Below are 14,849 nucleotides of genomic sequence, written 5' to 3'. Positions count from 1 at the left end.
ATGAAAGTGCATCCGTCCATCATGAAAGTGCATCCGTCCATCATAAAAGTGCATCCGTCCATCATGAAAGTGCATCCGTCCATCATAAAAGTGCATCCCTCATCATGAAAGTGCATCCGTCCATCATAAAAGTGCATCTATCCATCATGAAAGTGCATCCGTCCATCATAAAAGTGCATCTATCCATCATGAAAGTGCATCCATCCATCATAAAAGTGCATCCGTCCATGATAAAAGTGCATCCGTCCATGATAAAAGTGCATCCGTCCATGATGGATGGATGCACTTTCATGATGGATAGATGCACTTTTATGATGCACTTTTAAAAGTGCATCCCTCATCATAAAAGTGCATCTATCCATAATAAAAGTGCATCTATCCATAATAAAAGTGCATCCCTCATCATAAAAGTGCATCCCTCATCATAAAAGTGCATCCCTCATCATAAAAGTGCATCTATCCATAATAAAAGTGCATCCCTCATCATAAAAGTGCATCCCTCATCATAAAAGTGCATCCCTCATCATAAAAGTGCATCCCTCATCATAAAAGTGCATCCGTCCATCATGAAAGTGCATCCGTCCATCATGAAAGTGCATCCCTCATCGTAAAAGTGCATCCCTCATCATGAAAGTGCACCATCATAAAAGTGCATCCGTCCATCCGTCCATCATGAAAGTGCATCCGTCCATCATGAAAGTGCATCCGTCCATCATGAAAGTGCATCCGTCCATCATAAAAGTGCATCCCTCATGATAAAAGTGCATCCCTCATGATAAAAGTGCATCCCTCATGATAAAAGTGCATCCGTCCATCCGTCCATCATAAAAGTGCATCCGTCCATCCGTCCATCATAAAAGTGCATCTATCCATCCGTCCATCATAAAAGTGCATCTATCCATCATAAAAGTGCATCCCTCATCATGAAAGTGCATCCGTCCATAATAAAAGTGCATCCGTCCATCATAAAAGTGCATCCGTCCATCCGTCCATCATAAAAGTGCATCCGTCCATCATGAAAGTGCATCCGTCCATCATGAAAGTGCATCCGTCCATCATGAAAGTGCATCCGTCCATCATAAAAGTGCATCCGTCCATCCGTCCATCATAAAAGTGCATCCGTCCATCATGAAAGTGCATCCGTCCATGATAAAAGTGCATCCGTCCATCATAAAAGTGCATCCGTCCATCATAAAAGTGCATCCGTCCATCATAAAAGTGCATCCGTCCATCCGTCCATCATAAAAGTGCATCCGTCCATCATGAAAGTGCATCCGTCCATCATGAAAGTGCATCCGTCCATCATGAAAGTGCATCCGTCCATCATGAAAGTGCATCCGTCCATCATGAAAGTGCATCCGTCCATCATGAAAGTGCATCCGTCCATCATAAAAGTGCATCCGTCCATCATAAAAGTGCATCCATCCATCATGAAAGTGCATCCATCCATCATAAAAGTGCATCCATCCATCATGAAAGTGCATCCATCCATCATAAAAGTGCATCCCTCATCATAAAAGTGCATCCGTCCATCATAAAAGTGCATCCCTCATCATAAAAGTGCATCCGTCCATCATAAAAGTGCATCCGTCCATCATAAAAGTGCATCCGTCCATCATAAAAGTGCATCTATCCATAATAAAAGTGCATCCCTCATCATAAAAGTGCATCCGTCCATCATAAAAGTGCATCCGTCCATCATAAAAGTGCATCTATCCATAATAAAAGTGCATCCGTCCATCATAAAAGTGCATCTATCCATGATAAAAGTGCATCCGTCCATCATAAAAGTGCATCCGTCCATCATAAAAGTGCATCCGTCCATCATAAAAGTGCATCCGTCCATCCGTCCATCATAAAAGTGCATCCGTCCATCATAAAAGTGCATCCGTCCATCATAAAAGTGCATCTGTCCATAATAAAAGTGCATCCGTCCATCATGAAAGTGCATCCGTCCATGATAAAAGTGCATCTATCCATCATAAAAGTGCATCCGTCCATCATAAAAGTGCATCCGTCCATCACAAAATTGCATCTATCCATGATAAAAGTGCATCTGTCCATCACAAAAGTGCATCTATCCATCATAAAAGTGCATCCGTCCATCATAAAAGTGCATCCGTCCATCATAAAAGTGCATCCGTCCATCATAAAAGTGCATCCGTCCATCATAAAAGTGCATCCGTCCATCATGAAAGTGCATCCGTCCATCATAAAAGTGCATCCGTCCATCATGAAAGTGCATCCGTCCATCATAAAAGTGCATCCGTCCATCATGAAAGTGCATCCGTCCATCATAAAAGTGCATCCATCATCATAAAAGTGCATCCGTCCATCATGAAAGTGCATCCGTCCATGATAAAAGTGCATCCGTCCATCATAAGTGCATCTATCCATGATAAAAGGGCATCCGTCCATCATGAAAGTGCATCCGTCCATCATGAAAGTGCATCCGTCCATCATGAAAGTGCATCCGTCCATCATAAAAGTGCATCCGTCCATCATAAAAGTGCATCCGTCCATCATGAAAGTGCATCCGTCCATCATAAAAGTGCATCTGTCCATCATAAAAGTGCATCCGTCCATCATGAAAGTGCATCCGTCCATCATAAAAGTGCATCTGTCCATCATAAAAGTGCATCCGTCCATCATAAGTGCATCCGTCCATCATAAAAGTGCATCCGTCCATCATAAAAGTGCATCCGTCCATCATAAAAGTGCATCCGTCCATGATAAAAGTGCATCTCTTCATGATAAAAGTGCATCCGTCCATCATAAAAGTGCATCCGTCCATGATAAAAGTGCATCCGTCCATCATAAAAGTGCATCTCTTCATGATAAAAGTGCATCCGTCCATCATAAAACATCATAAAAGTGCATCTATTCATGATAAAAGTGCATCCGTCCATCATGAAAGTGCATCCGTCCATCATAAAAGTGCATCCGTCCATCATGAAAGTGCATCCGTCCATCATGAAAGTGCATCCGTCCATCATGAAAGTGCATCCGTCCATCATGAAAGTGCATCCGTCCATCATGAAAGTGCATCCGTCCATCATGAAAGTGCATCCGTCCATCATGAAAGTGCATCCGTCCATCATGAAAGTGCATCCGTCCATCATAAAAGTGCATCCGTCCATCATGAAAGTGCATCCGTCCATCATGAAAGTGCATCCGTCCATCATAAAAGTGCATCCGTCCATCCATCCATGATAAAAGTGCATCCGTCCATCATAAAAGTGCATCCGTCCATCATAAAAGTGCATCCGTCCATCATAAGTGCATCTATCCATGATAAAAGTGCATCTATCCATGATAAAAGGGCATCCGTCCATCATAAAAGTGCATCCGTCCATGATAAAAGTGCATCCGTCCATGATAAAAGTGCATCCGTCCATGATAAAAGTGCATCCGTCCATCATAAAAGTGCATCCATCCATCATAAAAGTGCATCCATCCATGATAAAAGTGCATCCATCCATGATAAAAGTGCATCCGTCCATCATGAAAGTGCATCCGTCCATCATAAAAGTGCATCTATCCATGATAAAAGTGCATCTATCCATGATGAAAGTGCATCCGTCCATCATGAAAGTGCATCCGTCCATCATGAAAGTGCATCCGTCCATCATGAAAGTGCATCCGTCCATCATGAAAGTGCATCCGTCCATCATGAAAGTGCATCTATCCATAATAAAAGTGCATCCCTCATCATAAAAGTGCATCCCTCATCATAAAAGTGCATCCCTCATCATAAAAGTGCATCCCTCATCGTAAAAGTGCATCCGTCCATCGTAAAAGTGCATCCGTCCATCATAAAAGTGCATCTATCCATCATGAAAGTGCATCCGTCCATCATAAAAGTGCATCCCTCATCATAAAAGTGCATCCGTCCATCGTAAAAGTGCATCCATCCATAATAAAAGTGCATCCCTCATCGTAAAAGTGCATCAATCCATGATAAAAGTGCATCTATCCATGATAAAAGTGCATCTATCCATGATGAAAGTGCATCCGTCCATCATGAAAGTGCATCCGTCCATCATAAAAGTGCATCCATCCATGATAAAAGTGCATCCGTCCATGATAAAAGTGCATCCGTCCATGATAAAAGTGCATCTCTTCATGATAAAAGTGCATCCGTCCATCATAAAAGTGCATCCGTCCATGATAAAAGTGCATCCGTCCATCATAAAAGTGCATCTCTTCATGATAAAAGTGCATCCGTCCATCATAAAACATCATAAAAGTGCATCTATTCATGATAAAAGGATGCACTTTTATGATGTTTTATGATGGACGGATGCACTTTTATCATGAAGAGATGCACTTTTATGATGGACGGATGCACTTTTATGATGGACGGATGCACTTTTATGATGGACGGATGCACTTTCATGATGGACGGATGCACTTTTATCATGGACGGATGCACTTTCATGATGGACGGATGCACTTTCATGATGGACGGATGCACTTTCATGATGGACGGATGCACTTTCATGATGGACGGATGCACTTTCATGATGGACGGATGCACTTTCATGATGGACGGATGCACTTTCATGATGGACGGATGCACTTTTATGATGGATAGATGCACTTTTATGATGGACGGATGCACTTTTATCATGGATGGATGGACGGATGCACTTTCATGATGGACGGATGCACTTTCATGATGGACGGATGGACGGATGCACTTTCATGATGGACGGATGCACTTTCATGATGGACGGATGCACTTTCATGATGGACGGATGCACTTTCATGATGGACGGATGCACTTTCATGATGGACGGATGCACTTTTATGATGGACGGATGCACTTTCATGATGGACGGATGCACTTTTATGATGGACGGATGCACTTTTATGATGGACGGATGCACTTTCATGATGGACGGATGCACTTTTATGATGGACGGATGCACTTTCATCATGGATAGATGCACTTTTATCATGGATAGATGCACTTTTATCATGGATTGATGCACTTTTAAGGACTTCAAAACAGAAACAGTCATTCACTGCCATTATAAAGCTTGGGAGAGCCAGTAAGTTTGTGTAAGGCCAGGACAACTCTGATTGTGTTCGTCTGTAAGAAGAATGTCATTTACACCTAGGATGGCTTGAGGGAGAGTAAATCATGGGCTAATTTTAATGTTTGGGTGAATATCCCTTTAAATGTTAAACTAGGCCATTTAAATGAAGAACAAACACAAGATGTTTCCCAACAGTCAGCTCTGTAAGAGTCCAGAACACGAGACGGACTTCAGAAGTGCTGATGAAACGCACCTGGGCTTTCTGTGTGTGCTGGTTGCACTTTGCTCGAAGCTCCTGCATCTTTTCCTTGAACCGTTTAGTTTCACGGTTGCTTTCTTCCATTTTCTTCACAAACTCCTCTCGTTTCTGGTGGATTTTGTCATATTGCCTGAATAAAATAAAAGAGAAAATTAGAGGAGTGTTTCTCAATCAGAAGAAACAATGCCGAGGTGATGACACACTCGTGTCACGATAACATTCCATCAGGACACTGTCATGAACATGAACTGAAAAATCTCATTTTCCTTGAGCTTTTGACATATTAAAGGTCATCACACTATAAGAATATCCTTTAAGTTTCAGATCTGAAAAATCCTTGTTAATCCTTGTAAATTGAATTTAAAAACAAAAGTCAATTGTAAACTGGATTTTATTTTCTAAATGTGTCCGCGTTTGCATTGGTGACGAGCCGCAGGTTGAGGACCGATGCTGTAGATCACAGAGGGATTGAGGTTTATGACACCGAAAGGGTCAGTTCACACGTTTGCACCCTCGTGTTGTGTCGAGGCTTTCAGTATCATTTGCTTTCAGTATTTTAGCTGTACAAAAACTGTTCTTCCAGTTAAGTTAATACTAATCTTGTCTTAAATAATTCTCAAAACGTTAGCACAAAAACAGTATTTACACATGGATCCAACCTTTCTTTCTGAAGTGTTTAGTTGGATGTTCTTCTGACAATTTTTTTGTTGTTTTTGTTGAACGTTGTTTCAGAACGTTCAGAGAATTCAAAAGTAATTTTCACATTATGTTGAAAAAAAAGAATGTCCACTTAAAGCTGCAGACCGTAAATTGTCCTCTTTGACGCCATCTCTGTTCGAAATCTGCAATTGCAGTTATTCGTGGAATGATCAACTTGACGTGGGTTGTGCGTCGGCACGGCACAGCGCGGATTAATCCAGTGTTTAGAGGAGAGTGTGCGGCTGTCAGTCGCTGGTGTGGATCCTGGCATTCGCAATCACAGATTCTACTTTTGGGAAGTCTGACCAACATAAGAATTTTCACTGGAAAATGTGAACAAGTAACATCCACTTTTGTTCTGACCAACTAAAGGGAAAAAAGCACTGCAGTAAATCACGCTTATTAAATCTAACGATCGCTAATCCCGTCAAACCATGCAAATTATACTGTTCTCAAATTGTTAATGTTAACAACATCAGCATTGCATGACTGCATTTAATGCCCTTCCGATGTTTATCCTTGTATCCGCATGGGCCGGTTGCAGTCTCTGTTTTCCTGTAGTCACTCCGAAGTCTGAAGTCTTTTGCGTTTTACAGCGGGTGAATCTCCAGCTCGTGATCGTCGTTTGAACCTTTCTGGATCCGCCTTCAAATTGCGTAGTTTAATCATATCAAGTGCTATGAGAAAAGGCTATAAATCTCCACCTCCAGCATCCTCACACTCATAGCCGACTAGCCCAGACTCCTCTTTATGTGGACAGATGTGACGGAATGACGTAAAGACATGCAAAAATTTCCCACGGAAATCCACCAGTACCACTGGAGTTAAAGACATTATTACAAGCTCACCGGTGTGAATCGAGCTACGGCAAGCAGAGAGTTCTGAACACTGGCTGGTTATGTACTTGCTCAATTTACAAACTGCAGCTTTAACATTCGCATGACCAAGAAAAAACAATTTTGGACATTTTGAACATTCAGGAATAATGTTTTCATAATTGAATAGTCTGGTTAGTCCAGAAACACTGGTAGAACAGGGTTAAAGAGGGTTAAACTGCTGAAGTATGAGCTATAGAGTATTAGCAATGCTGAGAACTTATGAACTACTGTTCAAACTGAAAGTGACTTAAAATGCAAAGCACGAGGGGACCAAACATGAGATGCTTCATCTGGAGTTCACTTATTAATAATAGCAGACATGCATTTGATTCAAGTGAAAGTTTCCAATTCTTCACACACATGACTGTATAAATGCATGCATTATTTTTAAAATCTTCTAATATTAAGCACAGGAAGTGTATTATCAAATGCATTGTCGTACACAAGGATCCTTTAAAAAAAGGTCAAATCTGTTTTTTTTTTCCCTTACCCATAAATATTTTTGACCTGCTGATCTTTGACCTCTTTTTTCTTCTGCCGCCGGATCTGATTCTTCGACTGCTTGTCGAGTTTCATGGCAAACCCCCTCTTCATCTGGGCTTCTTCACTGCTCAGGCTCTTCAGATCTTTCTGCAAGGCTTCATTCATGGCTGCTAATCTCTGGACCTGTGCAGGAACCATCATTTAAAGAGGTGAAAAAACAACTCAGGAAATGCCTTCCTTAAACAAGGACTGTATATTTATGTGTTTTGCTCTCCAGTCACTGTGTCCACTGGTTTACCAAAGTTACAAGCCACTCACATTTTCAATGGCCATATAGATATTTTTTATATCATCTCATAATCTGTCAGCAGGTTTATTAGGCTGCTGTCACTTTAAGACCGGATGCACGGATGCATTATACTGAGACACGTTTTCTTTCTCAACTGTTTACGTTAACTTAAATAAACTGCAGCAATTAACATTTTGTCAGAACCTTTAGTAAATTACATTATTTTGTTTAGTTGGCTATTCAGAATCATGATCTCGATTTAAAAACAAAAAGTGATTCTCAATGCATCCAGAATCGTGCAGCTCTCCTTGATGTCAATGACAGCTTAACGTTGACTCTTCTCTGTTGCCGTTTAGTGTATAGTTGAAGAAATGCACTTTTTTGACTGTATTTTAAGACTGAACAATATTTGCTGCTGTGACTCTCCAATCAGAAGTCAGAACTCCTTGCAAACGTATGATGCGTATGGTGATCTTTACCTCCTCTTTCTGCTGGTTGGTCTTGCACATGCTAATCTGTAAGTCCTGCAGTTGTTTGAGCAGGACCTGTAGTTCTGCCTCCACCTGACCAGCACACTGGACCAGCATCTGTAGCTCCACCAGCCTCTCGTCAGCCAGCTCCTGTCACACACACACACACACACACTACTCAGTGACAGAACAGAGACCTGCTGATCTGGCCAGTTAAACAACACCTGTTGTTACCTGCAATTTGTCAAGCAAACGAAGGTGTGCAACATGCTAACGATACATACTTTTGACATCTTAATGCTCTTCACGTTCTCCTTCATCCTTTCCATCTCGTTTTTCAGCTCTTCGGGCGACTCCACGATCTGAGACTTGAGCTTGGAGATCTCATCCTTCAGCGTCGCCACATCCACTTTCCTTTGAGTCTGGATTGTAAGACACATCTCTAATTACAGTCACTCTACAGCACTGCCACCACAGAAGTACACCTACAACACACTCAGCCAGATCTGCCTCCATCCAACCAATAACCGATGGATTAAAACCAATTACCAGCATTTTTTTCTTTCTCATTAATGTTTTACTCAGATCTTTTCTTCTGTAATATGACATACATCAGTCTCTACTTCCTCTACATGGTGACTTTAACCCTCATCCAAACTAGAAGTGTGGTAAATTATCTGATACATACCAGTTTCTGTGAGATCTCAGCAATTTCCGTCTTGCACTGTGCAACCATTTCATTCATCGCAGTCTAAAGAGAGAACACTTAAAATTAATATGACAAGAAAAAAAGGCCTGAAAAACACTGGGTCACGTGACAACAGTTAATGCATCACGTGACAACAGTTAATGCATCATGTGAGATCCCGACAGGGGAAACTGAATCGGTGTGAATGATTGATTCATAAAGACTTCACTTGTTTCATTACTGGATGAACCGGCGCTCTAGCGGCTAATAAGCAGAACTGCATGGCGGAAGAACATTGTAGCCGGAGCTACGTCTCTCTGTACGTCTATGACGCGGGCGAGTCACACAGGCGCTGGGCTAACGTCACTCCGCTGCCGACCCGACCGGTGTAAAGTAGTCCGGGTCTAAACGCTTATTACAGGCTCACCGTAGTGATTCAGGATAGGACAGAAACACGGTGTGAAAAAAGGCATACGTGATGTACTCGCTCATTATATACATTTAGTAAATTCTGAACACAAAACAGTTACGGACTGCAGCTTTAACAGTCGTCTTATGAATGTTTTGAAGCATCAGATGTAATCGATACACTCGTTATTTGAAGCGACTTTCTAAAGGTGATTTACTCTGTTTTGGTTGTTAGCGTAGACGTCAGTGTTTATACTCGAACTATAAACTTTTACTTCAGTACTTCTGTGATCATTTGAATATCTGTAACACAGGAATATTGATACTGTGTGGTTGAAGAGACTGAAAGTAAAGCTCTCTGGGTCTGGGCACTTCGCCCACACACCGCACCGGTTTCGGAACCGGAACTTTATTTATTAAACTTTAAACTGATTTTATTGGTGCAGAACCAATAGTGCTGTGCGGTACACCGGTTCATACCGAATAATACCAGTGTTTATTTTTGTTATGATATGAATTTAATAAACCAGTGTATGCCACTTTAACAGCGCTGGGAACGCGGCGCGACACTGTGTGAGAGGGTTATTTCACTGTTCACTGGTGATGCTCAGCTGTGTGTGTTACTGAGACACTGAAGATGGAGAGGTTAAACTATAACTGATAGCTGTCAAATTATATTACAGTGTTTCCCATGCATTGGTTCACAATATCAACAATGCCTTTTGGAAAATCTATTTGTGTTTGGCTTTGACATCGTTGAATAAACGTTTCACAGTCAAAACGCGGCGCGGGTGTTTTTATATGAATGTTTCTGAAGCGAACTGACGGTCTTGTTTCGGAAATGTTTCGATGTTATTTCAATTGAATCTTTCTTTATCTCTCCTGATAAAGCAGCGTTTATGTACTGGTTTGAGTTCAGCCGTTACCGTGGAAACCGCTTTGTGTTCAGCCGTTACTGTGGAAACCGTTTGTGTTCAGCCGTTACCGCGGAAAGCACTTTGTGTTCAACCGAAACCGTGGAAACCGCTTTGTGTTCAGCCGTTACCGCGGAAACCGCTTTGTGTTCAACCGTTACCGTGGAAACCGTTTGTGTTCAGCCGTTACCGCGGAAAGCACTTTGTGTTCAACCGAAACCGTGGAAACCGTTTGTGTTCAGCCGTTACCATGGAAACTGCTGTTTCTGCCGCTCCTACAGCGCCTCCTGCTGGAGCTCTTTATAAACAGCCTTGCAAACCTGTATTAATACTAAAAATACCGTAATATGTATTTTTGGTCATACCGGCCAGCACTAGAGCCAGGAGCGACTGCTGTGTTCATAGGCCTAAACGAACTGAATCAAGGGAGAAAACACAGCAGGTTCTGAAGCGAGCCGTGTGTGTAAACACCCTTAGGTGATGTTTCATTAGTAAACTGAAATCACTGAAGTCTCACCACATCCTGGTATTCCCGCTGTGTGTTAGTGGTGAGCTCTGCCAGGACAGACGCTAGCTCTCTAGCCTCCGCTTGCTGCTCCGGAGGAATGGTTCTGTGAAGGGAGGATTGATACGCTCAGAGAGAAGCATCTTTAGTAAGACGTTATAATAAACCACTGCACTTACGTCAGTTTCTCAATCTTCTTCTCAGCTTCCTTTATTTCTCTGGTGTACGCCTGGAGTCTGTCCATATCACTCCGCTGTTTGACAAACACAACACCTTAATCACACCGGCTACCTTTACATGCACAACTGTTGTGTCAGTCGGACTGAACTCATTCTGATTGATGAACCTGAACGTAGTGTTTACATGAGTGCTAAACATGTGATCGGGTTGATGTGTGTGTTTATATGTTCAGATCGGGATAGATTGTTTGACATGCGCTCACTGCACGAATATACAGTTTCCCGCTGTCTGCACATAATAACTGTTCTCCAACAGTTCTTTATTTGTTTTAAACAGCAGACTTAATATTTCTTCATTTCTGGTCATAATTTGGAGATAATGATCATATGAGCCATTGTGCCGCTGCTAATATTGATCACCAGTAAAAATGGCCAAAACCAGTCGTGTGTGGATGAGAGTCTGAAGCAGCACTGGTGGGCCGTTGTCCTGCTCCACTTTCTACGTCATTGCGCTATCGCCATTTCTACGTCATGGCGCCATCTCTATTTCTACCTCATTACGCTATTTCTATGTCACTGAGCTATTTCTATGCTATGTCATTACGCTATTTCCACGTCATTACATATTTCTACCACATTACGCTATTCCTACGTCATTACGCTATTTCTACGTCATTACGTTATTGCTACGTCATTACGCTATTTCCACGTCATTGCACATGCGCAGTCCTTTCAGTTTCGGTTTTCGATCCGATCAAGTGTTTACATGTTCTCTTTCTAATGGATTATTTGGTTGCATGTAAACGTTGCCATTGTGACATGTGCTTAAACGGGTCATATGATGCTTTTAATCTTGACCTTCTGTGTAACGGGTCTGCGATCTGATCTGATCCGGTCTCCCACAAAGGGATTAGCAGTCAAGTATTCATCACTGTAGATCCTCAAATCTCAGCTTGATATCAGAGAGGTTTAGCACAACTAAGACTACAGTTCTCTAAGATGATTGTAACACGTTATGCATTCAAAAATACGACATGAACATTCCTTTTAAACGTTGAAGAAAAGCAGCAACTTACAAAACTCTGCTGGTGGACGGCCATCATTTCCAGCCTCTGCTTCCGGAAATGGAGGAAGTTTTGTATTGCGCTCAGAATAGTGATCGTTCGCTTCAGCTCTGGCAGAAGTGGAGAGAAACACAAACAATCAGCTCAGCGTGACCTTCATATCAGCTTTAAACTTCATGCAACGTGAAACTGTATCAGGACAGAACAGCGTTCGCTCTAGTGCTGAATAATAACACTGTCTTCTGTAGAGCTGCTTTACAGCACAATTTAAATTTGCCATATATATATAATATATTAATAATCATAATTATAATTTCAAAGGAAATAATCGAGAATTATGATTGTCATAATCGTGCAGCCCGACTTACAACTCTGTTTTCTGCCAAGGCAACATTTCTCATTTTCATTTAAATGTTTTTCAAATAATATTTTTTCACAGCTTTATTTCAATTTACATTCATGTTTTTAATAGTTTTAGTTTACAATAATAACCCTGATATCATGTGAGTGTTTAAAAAAAAAAAAAAATTATAAAACTTATTTACACAGAGAGCATTATGAAACTGTCCATCTTTCTTAAGCGTTTGTTAGTGAACCCTGTAGTAAAGTGTGCCTGGTTTACAAACAATCTGCAGTGATGTAAAAACCCTCCTCTTACGCAATCCAGAACATCATTAAAGATAACCCATCCACCCATTCCCCACATCCACCCATAGAGACAGAGCGCAACGCGTCATAATCTGAAGACCACGCCCACCGGGGGGGAAAACAGTGCAACCGTCTCCATTGACTTTGCATTGCGAGAGGCTGCCTCCTTGTCATTTCTTGCTTCTAACAAAAGACAGAATAATGCCTAAAAGCTGCTATGTGACAAGGTGTACAGCAAACAAGCTAAGAAACCCAGAAATAAGTTTTCATAAGCTGTCGACCCCAAAAAACGAGCGTTTGAGGACATAAAAGTGGATACAGGCTGGAACGAATGGGTAAATTGTGGGATCCTGAAACTCAGTATGTCTCCTTCAGCGGCCGTACGTTAGTTCTCAGAGTAATGAGACACGTGACGCTCTGTCTCAACTGCCTGTATCCACTTTTATGTCCTAAAACACTCGTTTTTTGGGGTCGAGAGCTAATAAAAACGTATTTCTGTTTTTTTTAGCTTGTTTGCTGTACACCTTGTCACACAGCAGCTTTTAGGCATTTTTCTGTCTTTTGTTAGAAGCAAGAAATGACAAGGAGGCAGCCTCTCAATGGGGACGGTTGGATTGTTTTCCCCCTGGGTGTGGGCGTGGCCTAAATACGCTCTGTCTCTATTCCCCACATCCTCATTCTCTCACGACACGGCCAATGAAAATGTTGTCAGGGCAAAAAATAAACACCATAATTGTCACTGTTGAGCCCTGAGAGAGAAAACGAGATACTTACTGGGGTTGAGCAAGTCATTCAGGGAAAAATCATATACGTGACAGAGCGGTAAGAACTGGCACCTGAAAGACACGCAGATCAGAGACGTAAACATGAGATCGTTCAGATGCTGAACAACACACTGTAGTCTTCTCACTCACATGCGCATGTACACACTCATGACCGGAGAAACCCACTCGTGCAGCATCGGGAACTGGACGTTTTCACACAACGGCACCTGCGGGACACAGGAGCGTCATTAAACAAACACCAAGACTCTCAGATCTGATCTGATGATGCATATAAACACTCACCGTGTAATGGCACTCGGGTCTGAACCGAAACAGCAGCTGCAAAACTCTCATGTAGAGCCTCTGAATGGATTCGGCCTGAAAAACAAACAGATTTTAAAGAAAATCCAGCTTGTAATGTTGTTTATATTATTAATCTGCTTTAAGACAAAGCATGTGTAAGTTCATAAGTCGACACCATTGCTGAGTATTTCCTCCTTAAAACTGCAGTGAACCAAAGACAGTCTCAAACACACGCTTTGAAATCGCTGGTGTTTCTGACGTCACAAACTACCTTGTAACCAATCAGATCAACGTGTGATCGTCAACCAGTGGATCTCTGAGCTGAGTGAGTGAGTGGAGGCGGGGCTCATTTGCATATTCTTAGAACCACGCATACTAAATGAGTCGAGGGTGTCGAGTTACATTCAATATATTTTAAGACATGAAGACATTGTGTTGTCAATGATAAAATGTTTAAATATGTAATTTTGGCGATCAAAGATGAGTTTTAAGGGATAAAATCATTGACTACAGGGGACTTTAAATGTTTGCCAGTTATGCATTACCAGGTAACAACAACTCTTCCTCATTAAGTACCCTGGTGGCTAAGTAATTTTCTCTTGAAAGAAATTAATACTTTCATTAATCAAGGATGCATTAAATTACATCAATGTGACAGTAAAGACATTTATAATGTTACTCAAATTCTATTTCAAATAAATGCTGTTCTTTAGAACTTTCTATTCATCAAAGAATCCTGAAAAACAAAATGTTTGACAGTTTTCACAAAAATATGAAACTGTTTTAAACTCAGATTTGATCACAGGAATAAATTACATTTTCACACAGAAAACAGCTGATTTACATTAGAATAATAAATAGCATTATAACAACGTCACTTAAATACAGCGTAGTCACGTGATCACCTTTGTGTTGGGAATGATGTCATTCTTGGTGAAGTGCTTCGCCTCTTGTCCAGTCAGAACTTCGGTTCGGTAGAACTGCACAATAACATCCACCTTATACACCGGGAACGTGTTCTCATTCATCCCTGCTGCTCCAAGAGAAGAAACGACATTAATAACCACATGTATATCCGGTCAGTCAGGCGGTGTTTACCACAGAAGCGTCGACACGGACAATAACGACCACCGGCGCATTATACACCATTCAAAGACACAGAATTAAACTACCCTCTTTTTCACACTGTTGATCCGACATTATTCAAAATCCATAACTAATGCCAAACTATTGTATTTACCAAGTTCAGACTC

The 14,849-nt window shown here is 41.4% G+C and overlaps 1 protein-coding gene across 1 annotated transcript in view; it reads right to left on the bottom strand.

The window, feature by feature from the left end:
• The window catches only part of nuf2 (UF2 component of NDC80 kinetochore complex), a 52,051-nt gene that overhangs the window by 9,041 nt on the left and 28,161 nt on the right, over positions 1–14,849 (bottom strand). Inside the window, exons 6-17 of the mRNA XM_082155075.1 lie at positions 14,502–14,629; positions 13,597–13,671; positions 13,444–13,520; positions 13,304–13,365; positions 11,894–11,991; positions 10,818–10,891; positions 10,651–10,744; positions 8,812–8,874; positions 8,408–8,545; positions 8,133–8,273; positions 7,372–7,547; positions 5,299–5,434 (exon numbers count right to left, since the gene is read on the bottom strand). Of these exons, the coding sequence (XP_082011201.1) occupies positions 5,299–5,434; positions 7,372–7,547; positions 8,133–8,273; positions 8,408–8,545; positions 8,812–8,874; positions 10,651–10,744; positions 10,818–10,891; positions 11,894–11,991; positions 13,304–13,365; positions 13,444–13,520; positions 13,597–13,671; positions 14,502–14,629 (1,262 nt within the window). The remainder of the gene's footprint in view (positions 1–5,298; positions 5,435–7,371; positions 7,548–8,132; positions 8,274–8,407; positions 8,546–8,811; positions 8,875–10,650; positions 10,745–10,817; positions 10,892–11,893; positions 11,992–13,303; positions 13,366–13,443; positions 13,521–13,596; positions 13,672–14,501; positions 14,630–14,849) is intronic.

This window comes from Leuciscus leuciscus (genome assembly GCF_965113295.1).
Source record: "Leuciscus leuciscus genome assembly, chromosome: 23".
NCBI classification, from domain to species: domain Eukaryota; kingdom Metazoa; phylum Chordata; class Actinopteri; order Cypriniformes; family Leuciscidae; genus Leuciscus; species Leuciscus leuciscus.
Note: the sequence above shows the minus strand (reverse complement) of the source record. Positions and strands in the feature narration are given on the sequence as shown.